The sequence below is a fragment of the Abrus precatorius genome, unplaced genomic scaffold (genome assembly GCF_003935025.1).
Source record: "Abrus precatorius isolate BTA unplaced genomic scaffold, Abrus_2018 Scaffold5, whole genome shotgun sequence".
NCBI classification, from domain to species: domain Eukaryota; kingdom Viridiplantae; phylum Streptophyta; class Magnoliopsida; order Fabales; family Fabaceae; genus Abrus; species Abrus precatorius.
Window position 1 is genome coordinate 4,196,984 of NW_020874395.1, and position 15,477 is coordinate 4,212,460.

At 35.8% G+C, this 15,477-nt stretch overlaps 2 protein-coding genes across 3 annotated transcripts; both read left to right on the plus strand.

The window, feature by feature from the left end:
• LOC113867663 (allene oxide cyclase, chloroplastic-like) lies at positions 1 to 1,666 on the plus strand. Its single transcript, XM_027503076.1, has 3 exons — positions 1 to 279; positions 420 to 541; positions 851 to 1,666. Exons 1-3 carry the CDS (start codon positions 63 to 65, stop codon positions 1,250 to 1,252), a joined length of 741 nt encoding a protein of 246 aa, XP_027358877.1. The 5' UTR covers positions 1 to 62; the 3' UTR covers positions 1,253 to 1,666.
• A 1,462-nt stretch (positions 1,667 to 3,128) lies between these two features.
• LOC113867098 lies at positions 3,129 to 15,477 on the plus strand. 2 transcript variants are annotated; one of them, XM_027502096.1, is made up of 9 exons: positions 3,129 to 4,070; positions 11,314 to 11,369; positions 11,609 to 11,905; positions 13,137 to 13,262; positions 13,706 to 13,786; positions 14,287 to 14,347; positions 14,431 to 14,509; positions 14,660 to 14,720; positions 15,044 to 15,477. In XM_027502096.1, exons 1-6 carry the CDS (start codon positions 3,229 to 3,231, stop codon positions 14,313 to 14,315), a joined length of 1,431 nt encoding a protein of 476 aa, XP_027357897.1. In that variant the 5' UTR covers positions 3,129 to 3,228; the 3' UTR covers positions 14,316 to 14,347; positions 14,431 to 14,509; positions 14,660 to 14,720; positions 15,044 to 15,477. The 2 variants fall into 2 exon arrangements, with proteins under 2 accessions (XP_027357897.1, XP_027357898.1); XM_027502097.1 differs by lacking the exon at positions 11,314 to 11,369 and having other exon boundaries at positions 3,132 to 4,066; positions 14,664 to 14,720; positions 15,044 to 15,473.

The following is a 15,477-nucleotide window of genomic DNA, read 5'->3' on the forward strand; positions in this document are numbered from 1 at the left end:
ACCTTCACTTTTTCATACAACATTTCACTTTTTCTCATCACCATATCCTAAATATCATCGTCATGGCTTCCTCAACCTTTGCTTTGAGAAACATCTCTTCTATCTCTATGAAACCAGCTCCCCCAAGATCATCACTCACCACTTCATCTACCTCAACCCTTTTGCCCTTTACTTCATCAAAGTCAAACCCTTCTCTGTCTAAAGCTCTCAAGCTTAAAACTTCAGTGCCCCACAAGTCCTTCACTTGTAGAAGCCAGGCTCAACCATCATCTGACTCAGGTAGATATGCCAACACCCCTACAAGTTCTTCTATTTTGTTGCTTTTGTTGTTGTGTAGCCCCGCATCGTTTGTGTTAAGATCTGTTAGTATTTGCTTGGTTCTGTGCTGACCCTTTTGGTTTTTTGGCTTGATCTTGCAGCTAAAGTCCAAGAACTTAGTGTCTATGAGATCAATGAAAGAGATCGTGGAAGCCCTGCTTATCTTAGATTAAGCCAGAAAAGTGTTAATTCCCTTGGTGATCTAGTCCCCTTCAGCAACAAGGTGTGTCACTCTTTGCTCTTTGTTTACATTTTCATTTTCTGAGCCTTTGTCCATCTTTTTTAATGCTAACTTATGTTAGTAGCAAAAGCATAACTTTTGTATTTGATATTCCCACTTTACCTTATTCTATTTACAGTTCCAATCTTATGTTTAAAGTTTTTCTTTCTTTAATTAGAAGACATAATCAAAGTATATTTTTTTACTTATTATGCAATTAATATTACAGTTTTATTTGGATAAAATATTTTTTAACTAAGGTAGACGATTTTGATTTTGGTATTGAAATTTTTTTTGTTCTGAATTATGCAGTTGTATTCTGGATGCCTGCAAAAGCGCGTTGGGATAACTGCTGGTATTTGTGTTTTGATCCAAAACAAGGCTGAGAAGAAAGGAGATAGGTATGAGGCTATCTACAGCTTCTACTTTGGAGACTATGGTCACATTTCAGTGCAGGGTTCTTACTTGACCTATGAAGACACGTATCTTGCTGTGACTGGTGGATCTGGAATCTTTGAGGGGGTGTATGGTCAAGTAAAGTTGCATCAAATTGTGTTCCCCTTTAAGCTATTTTACACATTTTATCTTAAGGGTATCAAGGACCTGCCTCAAGAGCTTCTTGCCAAGCCCGTTGAGCCCGGCCCAAGTGTTGAGCCCAGCCCAGCTGCTAAGGCATGTGAGCCTCATGCTGTTATTGCTGGTTTCACTGACTGAGGAATGAGAGATGATGATTTTTTGGTTTTTTCCTTCATTTTGACTTAGTATGTAGACCTTTGTAACAAATTTACAATTTGACCACAATTTGTTACTTGCATTGAAATTTATGTGGTTGTGGGTCAAGGTGTTAGGTAGTAAATCTTTTGTTGGTGAATAATGATGAGAGTATGGTTGGGTTTTGCAGTGTGGAGGGTTAGCACTTTAAAGAAGGCATGTGCTAGAGTTGGTTTAGTTTGTGGTGGTCTGCCATATATTAATTCAACAAAGTGTTGCACGAGGCATTATTGTAGAGTTATTGCTGAGATTAATGAATCATTTAGTTTAATTTTGTGTAAGATATGATGAACTGTTAAGATCGACTTTGCCTAGCTGAAGTTTTTTATGACTCTCAATGCTAATAATAATTGTTGCCTATTATATGTGAGAATCTTGTCTGCCACTTAAGGTGGAAATTGAAAATGTGACTGTATTATATTGCACTGTGTTGGTGCTTAAGGTGGACAAAGGTGTTTAAGATATAATATTAATAGGCTATTTTAAGGGGTAACAAACGTTATACAATATACGTGGATACCTAATTTATTGAGGCTCACAAGCCAAAAAAATGACCCAACAATAAACAAATTGGGTATTATATGACTACAACATAATAATCCTCCATGGGTTGCATGTTCATCTATCTCTCTTATTTGGGTTTGTTTATTTTTAACTTTTCAAGAACAAAGAGGTTCCGAATCTCTCTCTATTTTTAAAGTTGCTGATCTCACCTTTTATTCTATAGTTTTCTAATAATAAAAAAAATAAAATAAAAATCCTTGTGATGCTTTTTCTGTCCTCCCATGTTAGTGTACTAAAAAAACAACTAATTCATGTTAAATATTGCACTGTCACCGTAGAGACACAACATATCTTTACACTTGAGCTTTAAAAAAATAACATGTCAAGCTTATTAGAATAGTTTATTTAAAATTTATAATAATATATTAAATAATTTTATATAAAAATCATAATATAATATTATAAATAAAAATTTGTCTATAATTTAGTCCCGTGACTTTTAATACGCTAAAGTTTCTATAATTTATTCTTTCAAATCACAACTCTCAAATAAACAAACTATAAAACTGACTTACATAAATACGAGTAAATCATAACAGTTTTGATCCAAATTTCTTCTTATCATAGATTTTTTAGGTATTTTAACTCACACTAATCAATTATATATATTTAAACATAAATAAATAAAATTTTTAAATTAATTATTGAATTTATTTATACATGGAATCCATAACATTTTTTAAACATTTATTTTATTGAGTGCAAAAAAAATTTAGCTTGCAAAGGTACAATTATAAATTTAAGAGTGATTTGATTTTTAAAAATAATTTTTTATAAATCTTTATAAATAATAAAAAAAGGATACTAGTTTCATAATTAAAAATAAAAATAGAAAACAACCCATAAAATTTCTGTTACAAGTGTCATAGATAATTATATGATTTTTGTCCTTTAACATTCATGCCCACCGTGTTCCGATCCTGCAGAAGTAGAACAAACGTTAATTTACTTCGCATTGTACAAACGTTTCCTTCGTTAGCAATTTCACGTTGACTACTTTGAATAACCATCCTTGGTCTTGGATCTCCCAATGAACACTTTCATGCTTAAATAAATTCAAATATTGAAAAAAAATCAAATCTCTTACAAATTCCTCGGCAACTTAACTTTATAAATTAAAAATTTAAATCAATAAAAAAGAACGATTTATTTATCAAGAGGGGACGGTCTAATGAGAAAAAAGATAATCTAAAATAAAATAAAATAAAATCGAATCTAAAATAACGATAAAACGAAGGTACCGAAATAAGCAAATAGTGAATTGAAGGCCGAAAGTGGTAAGACAGTGTTTGCCCCGTTCTTCCAGAGTTGGTGTTCTTTGTGGGCAGGTCCCAAACAAACAAGGAGTGATTGTAATGGTTGTGGTAGAAGCTTCAAAGCTAACCCTCCCAAACCCTAGTTCCCTCTCTTCTCCTCACACAACCTCAATCCTCTTTGAACCCTCTTCACTCTCCCTTGCCCTCACTCACTCTGATTCCTCTCTCTCTCTCTACCCTTCTTTTTCCCAATCCCAATCCCAATCCCAATCCCTTGCACAACCACACACCCTAATCCCATCCCCTTCATCTTCCTCTACCTTCCTTCTCCTCCAGTCCCCTTCAAACCCTAATTCCACCCCCAATGTCCTCTTCCTCGTTTCTTCCCCTCACCGTGCCGGTTCTCAAATCCTCCTTCGCTTCTTCATTCTCCATAGACACACCAATTCCTTCGCCGCATTGCCACGTGTCCTCTGCTCCCACAAGGACCTTCGCTTCGAACCCAAATTAGGGGTTCTTCTCGATTCCAAGCATGGCGTCTCCGTTAAGCTCGCCGGTTCCGTTAATTACTTCGCGTTGTACTCCGTTTCGAGCTCGAAGGTTTGGGTGTTCGCCGTTAAAACAGACAATGACGATGATGGTTGGTGCTTGAAGTTGATGAGGTGTGCTGCGATTGAATGCTCCAGGCCGGTTTGGTCCGTTAGTGTTTCCTTCGGGTTCTTGCTTCTCGGCGAGGAGAATGGGGTCAGGGTTTTTGGATTGCGGCGGCTCGTCAAAGGAAGGGGTGGGAAGAGGGTTGGGGGTTCGAGGCAGGTTCGGAATGGCGGTGGTGGCCGCGGGGAGCGAGGTGGGAAGTGCTCTGGTGGAGAAGGGGTTGCGGAGGTGGTGAATTTCAATGGTGATTTGGAGGGGAGAATTGAAAAGCATGGTGTTGCTGGTAGGTAAATACGTTGACTTTTTTATGCTGTATTGTGAGAATGTTTTGATTTTTAGTAACTTGACTTGAAGCTGGTCCATTTGGTTTTTGATCTAATGATATGTAATGATGATGACATGGTGATGTTGGTAGTTTATTTCTCGCTTGTAGAAGTTGTAATTGGTTCTTTTGTTTGTATTGTGGCTAATATACTTAAGTCTAACTTTTATTGAGTTTCAATGGATTAGGGGTTTTTTTTATAAAGTGAGGTGAGGACAACTTGTGGAGTTATAATTGTTTAGCTGGAAAATGTGTATGCAGATCTTCATGGGTAGAAAATAATCATAGTTGTTTGTGTAGACTCTAGGTATAATGGTTCTTTTATAAGGGTACGTGTTGCTTGCTCCAGTTGATCAAATAAACCAATGGATTTTACACTTAGTGTTTAGTAATTAGCGTGTTTTATAAACTTATGTGTTGCTTGCTTCAATTGAAGTAATGGTTGTTGATGTTAATTATTTCTGAACGAAATTTGAATTTTTGCATGTCTAAGTTATGTTCTTGGGGGGTTTTTGTTCATTAATTATGGCTGATGATGCTTTAAGACTAGAAAACATTGTTTCTCTGTTTTATACAGTTACTTACATTTTTGTCTCTTTCTTTTCTCCAATTGTATTGTTTTTCTTATCAACTTGTCATCCTTGTGAAGATAAAGTGAGACCTTAGTTATAATATTGTTTCATACTTTATATTTTTTTTTCTAAGTTGTAATTGTAGCCTCAACATGCCATTACTTTTTTTTGTCATTACTCATTACCAAGGTAGTCAAAATTGAGATCCTAGGATTGGAAAGGTTGGGTCCTAGGTAAGGTTAGGGAAACACGTAAGTCGTGTAATTGTAACACGGATCTTAAGATCCTACTTAAAATACAAAATGATTTTGAATTCATATATATGCATAAAAACTAATAAAAATAAGACCAAATTACCTTAAATTATTAACAGCCATAAACTTATAAGTCACAACAATTCCAAATTCAGAACCCCCACAGGCAGCATCATCCTAGCTGCTTCCAACTCTTAGCAGCATCTGGACTCCCATTACTCTCCTTTGCAGCTCCTTTCCCACTTAAAAGACTTTTGTAAATAACTAAACAGATGAAAAGAGTGTAATCTAGCAGAGATTCGAAACTTGAATCCAGGGTCCCAATTAGTGTAGCAGCTGAACCAAAGCACGGAGTAGTTGAACCCACAAGAAAATGAACCAGGACTTCAACCCAGAAGCAAAAGAACTGAAGTGAATAGGGCCAAACCCAGAAGTAGAAAAACCAAGAAGGGGTTTAGAACTTTTGTGTGCATAAGAGCAAAAAAAGATGAAGAAAAGTGCCAAAATGAATGAGTTAAAGTCTTTAATCTAATGGAATGGGTCAGATTTTTTGTTTTCTTCTCAAAAGAAATGAATTCAAGCAGGATCAGAAAAATTGTACGATCCGACGATCTTATGGCTAAGATCTTACAATCCTACTGATCCTAGCAAAATGAGTCAGAGATTGTGATAGGGATTGCTGAGGCATGAGAAAATTGTAAAACGTACGATCTTATGTGTAAAATCATGATTTTAACCAAGGTAGTCAAAATCGCGTTTCAAATGTCCAGGCAAGCTTTCGTGTTGAATCGGTGACGGAAGCACGATTTGGTAGGATCGGTGGGATCGTGCTTGTCGAAGCGTAAAATCATTGAAACGCACGATCCCGACGACGCGAGGAAGACGACCCTTTTTGGCGCCTTGACCCGCGACCTGACCCAACTACATTAAAGGGGTTGGAACCCTAAAATCAGAAAACTTCTACGCAGGTTTCTACCTTTCTTCTTCCCTCTATTCTTCGATATTTCTTCCTCCTACTCTGCTGTTCGACTTCTTCCCCTTTGACTCTTCTGTTCGACTTCTCTGCGTCTTTCCGGCACTGCGACTTGGCTCAGGCTACTGGGATTTGGCTCCAGCGACTTGAATTTTTGTGCGATTGGGTCTGAGATTTTGTGATTTTTGTGCTCTGTTTTTTTCTTCTTCATCTGGGCTGTTGTGTGTGACTGGGAATTCTGTTTTTGATATCGTTTTTGTGCTCTGGTTTCTGTTTTCTGTGCTACGGTTTGTCTGTTACCATTAGATAAAATGGCTTCAACCAGTAGTCATGCTCCTCCCTCCAAGTCATTACTAAAAAATGCACCGGGAAACAAAAGTGACGTAGCATGGCAACATGGAATTGCAATTGAAGGTATAAGAAAAATTCAATGCAAATATTGTCAAAAAGTTGTAAGTGGAGGTGCTTATAGATTGAAGCATCACTTGGCTCAAATAGCCAAAGATGTTGGAGCATGCAAATCTGTCCCGGATGAGGTAAAAAAGCATGGAAGCAAAAGAAAAACAAGTGAGAATGAGGTGACTGGAGGAGGAAATATTTTTCGGAAAAGGAACACCCAAGCAACAATCAACAACATATTCAACAAAACTAGAAGAGAGGAGGCTTGTCAAGCTATTGGAATGTTTTTTTATAATAATGCCATATCATTCAATGTGGCAAGAAGTGATGAATTTTCTGTTATGTATAATTTAATTGCTAGCCATGGTCCTGGATTTAAACCACCAAGCTATCATGAAATTAGAGTAAAGTATTTAAAGAAGGAAATAGAGTTAACAAAGGAGAGCTATCATGAAATTAGAGTAAAGTATTTAAAGAAAGAAATAGAGTTAACAAAGGAGAGATTAGAAGAACATAGAGCTGAATGGAATACTGTTGGATGCACATTAATGACTAATTGGTGGATTGATAAGAGGAGGAGAACAATATTGAACTTCTTGGTGAATAGTCTTAAAGGAACTATTTTTTTGAAGTCTATTGATGCATCTCATATAGAAAAAACAGCTGATAAAATATTTAAAATGATTGATGATATTGTTGAAGAAATTGGTGAGAAAAATGTAGTCCAAGTTATGATTGATAATGCAGCAAATTATAAAGCTGCAGGGGAGATATTGATGCAAAAAAGGAAACACTTGTATTGGACTCCTTGTGCAGCACATTACATTGATTTGATGTTGGAGGACTTTGAGAAGAAGATATAGTTCATGAAGAGACAATTCCAAAAGGTAGAAAAATTACAACCTACATCTATTAAAGAACGGGTCTTATTTCTCTATTGCAACATTTCACCAAAGGCAAAGATTTGGTAAGGCCATGAATTACTCGTTTTGCTATATCTTATTTGACTTTAGGGTGCCTTCAAGAAAATAGAGCTGCTTTGATAAGAATGTTCACATCTAATGAATGGAAGTCTTCTAAGTTTGCTAAGACAAAGGATGGGAGAGTTATAGAAGAATTGATTTTGGATAAAGAGTTTTGGAAGGATATAATCACTTGTTTGAAGGCTGCATTTCCTCTTATCAAAGTTCTTCGAATGGTTGATTCAAATGAAGAAACTATGGGCTTTATTTATGAGGCAATGGATCAAGCTAAAGAGAATATTCAAATTGCTTTCAATGGTGTTAAGAAAAGGTAACTAACTATAATTTATCAAATTAAATTAGTCTCTATTTTGTGATCTATGTTGTATTATATATTAAATCTTTGTTGTTTGTTCTTTATTAGTTATGTACCTATATGGAATATCATAGATGAAAGATGGGATAAACAGCTCCATAGGCCTTTGCATGCTGCAGGCTATTTTCTTAATCCTAGGATGCACTATAGTCCTAAATTTAAGGCTGATTTTGAAGTTAAGCGTGGACTATATGATTGTTTGACAAGGATGGTGCTTGATTAAGATGAACAACGTAAAATTGATTGTCAACTTGATTCATTTAGAAAGCGAGTTGATAATTTTGGTAGTCACTTGGCTAGAAATATTATTGATATGCGTTTGCCAACGGATCGGTGGATGTCTCATGGAGATGAGTATCCTGAGCTTTAAAAATTTGCTATTCGAATACTAAGCTTGATATGTAGTTTTTCTGGATGTGAACGTAACTGGAGTGCCTTTGAGATGGTAAGTAGAAATTCTTTAGCCAACTATTTTTTTTATCTTAAATTATAATTTAATATATTATTATTTGTTTAGGTGCATACTAAAAGAAGAAACCGTTTAAAGCAAAATACAATGAATGATGTGGTATTTGTTATGACAAATTCAAAATTGACTAAGAAGAAGACAGCTATGAGAGTGAAGGATCTTCACATAAATATAGATGATATTCCATTTGACAATGAGTGGATAGTGGAAAATAATGATAGAGGAAATCATGAAGATTTGGGCCTAGAAGACAATTTGGAAGATGAGGACATTCAGGTTGATGCTCTTGATGAAGATGGGGACATGGATTTAGACCAAGGATCAAATCAAGATGTTGGTGTTGGTGATGTTCCTAATATAGACAATTTAGATGATGAAGGAGATGATGGACCAAATGAAGATGATGAAGGAGATGATGACTTTTTTGATTATCAACATATTTTAGATATGATAAAATAGATATTTAAAGTTTGGATATTGATTTTGTATTTCGTTTGGAACTTTATGTTGGACATGTTCTTAATATTCATCTTTTAAAGTATTGTGGTTTGAATTAATGTTTTTATTTTCTTCCTATTTATACTATTTTATATGTATATATATAATTTTGTAGGATCTTATGTTCCGTGTTACGATCTACGATTTACGATCCTGAACCCCCTCTCTGATCCTACGTACAATTTCGATTTTGACTACCATGATTTTAACTACCACACTCATTACTATGTTCTGATTGATATTTTGCATATGGTATATTTACATTTTAGTCTCAGTTTACATGGTTTCAGCATTATTGTTGGTCACTTGAAGCAGTAGTTCTGTTTAATATTTGTGATGAATAGGTGATGGAGGCTTTATTTAGGATAGTAGATAGGCATGTATGATCAAGCTTAATGGTGTCGTGTGATCCATGTAGCCGACCTCACCTAGTGAGATAAGGCTTGGTGATGTTGTTGTAGTGGTAGTAGATAGTCATGTATGCTCACCTATCTATTGTGGGTGGGAGGTGGTTCATACAGATCACATATTTAATATAAAATGTAAATTATAGGAGTATTTCATGAGAGATTACTAGTGTGAAGGAAATTCATTCATCATTATCTAGTGTCTTAACCCTCAAGAAACAAGTCAAATCTTGTCTACGCTTTTTTTTTTTTTCTTGTTTATCTATATGTTGCCTATCAACACCTTGTAGCCACAGTACTCATTATCCTATGCAATAAGCATTTTTACTAGAAACATCTGAGTTTAATACAGTCTCCAATTCTTTGATATGATGAGTTTCATTGATTATTTTAATGATGAATAACCAATCTCAACTATGTGTTGCTGAAGATATAAGAGTAGTCAATAGCTGTGTATAGTGCCCTATCATGTTGTGCCAGAATGTCACACTTGCTGGCCACTGTAGATAACTCAGTGTGCTGTGTGGATAGCAACAAATATTGCAGCCAAATTGTGGAAGGTAGTGCTGCTGTACCAATTAGTGAGAACCTGATTCTGCGTCCACCTTTTTCTTTGACCAGTAAGCCAATTTTTAGGGTTCCTTTTATGAGTTAACATCTCCTTTAGAACCATGGAAGGTTGGGATTTGAAACCGTTCACCATTGAACCCTGTTTCCCATCTCCGTCAATCAGTCAATCTACAGCCCACATGCATCTGGTCACTTTTTCAGGCAAACATACTTTTTCCTGCATAGGGTGGCCCTTTTCCAGCGTTTTCTGGCCAATGTCAGCACATCAGTTTGCAGCTCCTGTTCCGACATTTCTCTGCTAACTCTGATGGCACCAGGCACTTCATGCTTTCTCTTGTGTTTCTGTCTTCCTTTGTGCTGTTCAGAGACCTTGTGTTATGATGTAATTGTCCTAATCAGTGTTATTGTCCAACAATGATACCTCTCATAAACAGCCATTAGCTAAGCACCACAAGGGGGCCAAGAAGACCACTTTATCCCACAAAAGATGGAGCAGCTAAATGCTTTGCTTGCTAACCCTAATTATTTACATTAGTTGATTCCAGAGAAGGCTATCATTATAGTCACCTATATAAATAAACTTTTTGTCCTATATAACATGACATTAAAACCCTCTATATATTTCCAGCAATTGAATTGGAATAATAAATAAATAATGACACTCTTCTCTAACAACTTTGCAAACAATGGAGGAAAACATTTTATACTGTTTTCTAATCTGCTGTATGAAGTTCCTGTCAGAACCCATTGAAATGGTCCCTTTCTTGTGTAGGTCGCAAAGAGTTTGGTTAGTTCAAACTTAAATAGGGCTTCCAGTCAATGTTGTCAAGATCCGGATCTTGATCGTGATATTGCACGATCCTGCAATTCCCCCCCCCCCCCCCTCCCTCCCTCCCTCCCTCCCTCCCCTCTCAACAATCTGGATTGCACAGAAGATAGGACTCGCTTGGGGTCATTTGGGATCGCAATCTTTTCCGGCGGCAATCTGATCCCGATGTTCGGGTTGGATATAATGACCCTAGTTTTAAAAAAACCCATTTCCATACCCGCTAACACTTTTGGAACCCTATCTCATGCGGGGCGACCACCTCCTTTCTCTTTTTTGTCTTTGAGCTTCTGCATTCTCTGTCTTTGTGCTTTTGTGTGAGTGGCTTGTGGCTCTGCGAGGGTGGTTCTGGGCTCCCTCCTCTCTAGGTGTGGGTGGTTTGCGATCCTGTGTGGGTGGTCTGTGGGTGTTCTGTTTGCTGCTAAATTGGGTAATATCCGGATCTTGACAACATTGCTTCCATTGGTTATCTAGTTATTGATTTATTAATTGGTGATAGTTCCTTCATTTTTTCTGACAATTTCTGACAGCTTGAGACCATTTTACAGTATCATTTCAGTAATGAATAAATTGATGAGTAATTTACCGCTGACTCTAATGCGGTTTTAGAACTTCACTAATAAGTTGGAATATATGGTAGTTTCGTCAACTATGGGATCTAAGATTCTAAAGGGTGTTGATCTCTCTGTTCTTTTACCATTTCTGTCACTGTCTAACAGTAATAAATGCTGTAGTATGATGGTTGATACTACAGACCTAAATGTTTTAAAACATGATGTTTTTTGGGCTACTTTTAAGTCTTAATGGCTGCAGTCAAAGATCTTACTCTGGTCAAATATCCAAGATATGTTTTAAATATTAAATTTCTGCTAACAATTTTTTAAGTATTTCTCATTGACCAGGATATGGGTGCGATACAAGGTGCTGTCCTTTGTTTTATCCCAAGATTTTTTAGATGGTAAATAACTAAATATTAAGAACATATCTTTAACAGCAAGCTTTATTTTGAATTTCTTGTCATTCAAATGGAATCACTAACTATTGGACCGGAGATGTACTCACGTTATCTTCCTATATTTTCCTACAGGATAGATCTGTTGGGATCTCATAATCTTGATTATTTGAGTCTATGTATGATTGTAAACTATTTCCAATATTCCTCAACATACTATCTAATCTATTTTTTTCTACTTTCAGTGAAGCAGACAAATGTTAAATTTAAATATGACAACAGATATGGAGGTTCGTGTTTTGTAGCATTGAAGAGGAATGAGGTTGAAACAAAATCCACAATGAAGGTATCGATATCTATAAAGGCTATTTCCATTCAAGCTGTGTCCCAGAAGATGTTTCTAATCTTGGACTCACATGGAGATCTACATTTGCTATGCCTGTCAAATTCTGGCATAGGATTTGATATCGCTGGTAGTATGAGGCAACTACCACATGTTATGAAAGTCCAAGGTCTGGCTGTTCTTCCTGATGTATCTACTAGTAAGTATCACTTTCCTTGTCTAGTTTTCTATTTTTCAGAATTAATTTGTGGATGATTTCTTAGCATATGATTTTATGTTGATGTTGGCAATAGCTGCTAACCATGGAATGACTTTTGGTGGGGTTGAAATATTCCATTAAAATCCTTCCATTGGCTGTGGTGTTGATAATAATCACATCTGTGCTGATAGCATCTGATTAACTTGTTGATGCTAAGATCTAATTGCCGTGTATGAGACTCAAGTCCCACATTGAAGTATGGGATTTTGATTTGGGATTTATTGAGCATTAGTGAACAGATAATAAATACTAATTTTAATGTGTTACCTTGGTCAATTGTTATCATGACTGATATGATCTGGGCACTGGTTTGTTCTTGTTCACTCAAACCTACTCGATTTTGTTGGTGGATCATTGGTGTAAGACAAGGTTGACAGACATTGCTAGAATTTTGTCTGTTAAGAAACTTGGGCCTAAGTCACTCCCAAAAGCTAGCTCTTAGGAGGATGATTACCTTAGCCCTTATAAGGAGTATTTTGGCTTTATTCTTAATCAATGTGGGATATCTTAACACCCCTCCTCACGCCCAGAACTGGACATTTGGTGCGTGAATTTTGCAAGCAGGACTGGACATCTGCATGAGTGGCCCAATAGGACTGGATATTATTGGGCAACCCAACATTCAAACTAGATAGGCTCTGATACCCACTTGAGACAAGAGCACAGTAACTAATTAGGATAAAATCTGAGTATTCTCATTGTCATTCAGCAATCTTTATAATTACATTGCCAGAATTTTGTCATTTATCACTGCATCATGGTTGCATTTCATATTCATGTTTTGGAGATGTGTCTGTAACAACTGGTGTGTATACCCAGGGATTTAATGATTTCCCCAACACAGCAATGGTATTTGAAGGATGACTTATGTGACTGGAAGGTTGCTTTGGCTTGTAGTCTACCTGATAAGCCTACATGCATGACCTTTGATTCAGACAACAATGACCAAAAGGATTATAATAGACATTCTTGTTTGCTTCTAACTATAAACTTCAGAATGTCAACAGCACTTAGATAACTGAAGAATGTTATTGTTACAGTTGTTCAATTAGTTATTAGATCTAATGTATTTAAAAGGAAAAAAAAAAAACTCATCTATTTCCTTTTGGTCCATTATATTTTCTTTATTCTTTGTTCTCTCTTCAGCTAAAATTAGTTATTATTTTTGTAGTTTCTCAGACTATCTGGATATCAGATGGATGCCATTCTGTCCACATGTTCACTGCAATGGACATGGAGAATGCTTTAAATGAAGCTGATGGAAATGATTGTGGTGAAAAGCTTATCCGTCTTCCAGGTTCACTAACTTCCATTTCAATTATTGATTGCATTATTTATTGAACCAAAAATCTCTTAGTTGCTGAACTTGTTGCTATTGTACACGAGGAATGGAAAATAACCATAATTTCTTCTAGTATGAACAGCAGAACAGCTTGAATTAAAATTTTTTACTAGCCAAACTACCTAAATTTGTGCAAATCAAAATTTCAAGGATATATATAAATTAATATCTAAGTTAACACTAAAGCCCAAACTTTATAAATATAAAAGTTGATACTAATAAAACTTCGTGAAAGCCCTTATAATTTATAAACTTCATTTAGGGGTTGACAGAAGGCCCTTCATCCTATTTTTTTCCATAGTCTATACAAATTAGTGATCATCCTAGAATGCTTTTTGTGAGTTTCTTTCTCTTCAATTTTCTGTGGTAATCCAAGTGACTTCTGCTTTCTGTTTCAGCTATTCGAGTTCTTTTCTCCAGTGAGAAGATCCTAGATATCAGTTCTCTAGCTTCAAATTCTGTCTTGATTCTTGGACAAGGTAATATTTGCTTTTGTGTTTCTGCATGGATTTTTATTCAATACTAATCCAAGGACACTTTTACGTCTTCTGACTCCTTCCTTTGACAAACCATAATAAAATGAAAAGGAAATAGAAAATAAGTTCTTTCTTATGTCACACTAAAATCTTTGTAAAATTCTCATTTTGCATCTGTTTTTAATATTAGCTATTCTAAAGATTTATTTGTGTCATGTAGAGTTTCTAAATTGCTACAGGCTGTTTTGCATGTATTTCCTGTGTTGTCTCATTTTTCTAGTCACAGATACAGCCTCTTCATTTATTGGGCTAAGGTTTCTTACATGATCCCATACTCGTGGAAGCCTTGCCCTTTCTGTTTAGCTACTAGTTTCATTTTATTTTATTACTACATTTGATCTAGAACTACTTTTTATTGCTTCACTTTGGCTGTTCCTGCCTTCCTGGCATAACATCTTTTATCTTCTGCTTACTCACCATGTAGAATTTTCCCTGCTCAACAGGAAGCTTATATGCATATGCAATTTCCTGAAGTTGCTTTGATTATGTTTATCTTTTTCAGTGGTAAGCATCTGCCTCATTTTTGGTGCATCACTGACCTGTAGTTCTTACCTGCTACAAAGTATTGACGTAAGCTTTATTTGTAGGAAATCAATATTCCTGGCTCCCTTGACATTCTAAACTGTACTTGTGTATGTGGTTCATCGATAATTTCCATCTGTCATTGTAAGTATTTTATCATTTATAACAAATTCATTGTGGTCCTAACAGTGAAATGTTGCAGAACACGAAGCAACTATACTTTTCTTTTCTTGAATTTTACTGCACATTGTAAATTATTTGAATAACATGGCTGGCATATCTGTAATTCTTGAGTCAGGTGCTCTGGTTGCCCTTGCTTCGCATTGCATCCCTAAGATACTGGAGATTCTGAAAGGTATGTAAACTTTGGGTGTGTAAATGTGGCTGCTTGGGATAATATTTACAGGTTCCTGATTGTGAACCAGGTTATGAATGCTATAATGTGACCTGATTACAGAATATATGATCATGACTGAAAAGCATTTTCTGATAATTATTTTTTCTCACATATTGTAATTTGTTGTTTAATGAGTTTTTGAGTGGATCAGTTGAGTTGAAGTTTTTAGTTCTTTTCTTTGAAGATAAAATTGTCTGGTTTTAGAACCCTTTGTCATAGAAGGTTGCTGTTTTCCTCGTAAATAAGGAATACAACTAATGCTTTCTTTGTTCTTGTTTTAGATCGACAGGATCATTGGTCTGGTAATATCCGTGGAGTTCTGTAATATTGGTGCTGTGATTGTCAACATTTTAAAGCCACCTGTCCTGCAAAACCTGTTATAATTAAGCTGCAGGAGTACATACCTCCAACAACAAAATTGTTGGTTGTTCATCCAACTTGTTTGATGCTCATCTTCTGGAGGTTGGCTGAAATCATGTTTTTCTGCCGTAAACTGAACAAAATTTGATTGGAAAGGCATGGTCTTGGCAATCGGGTTGCTACACTTGTTGGAAGTGATTATTCAATTGCAATTTTCTTGTTATTGATGCAGCAGTAACATTTGTCACCTATTATGTTTTGTTTTCTTGACTTGACAATCTCGACGCTTTTAATATTTCACCTATAAATTATGATGAATTTATGTTCAGGTTTGACTCCTGTTGGAATTCTTTGG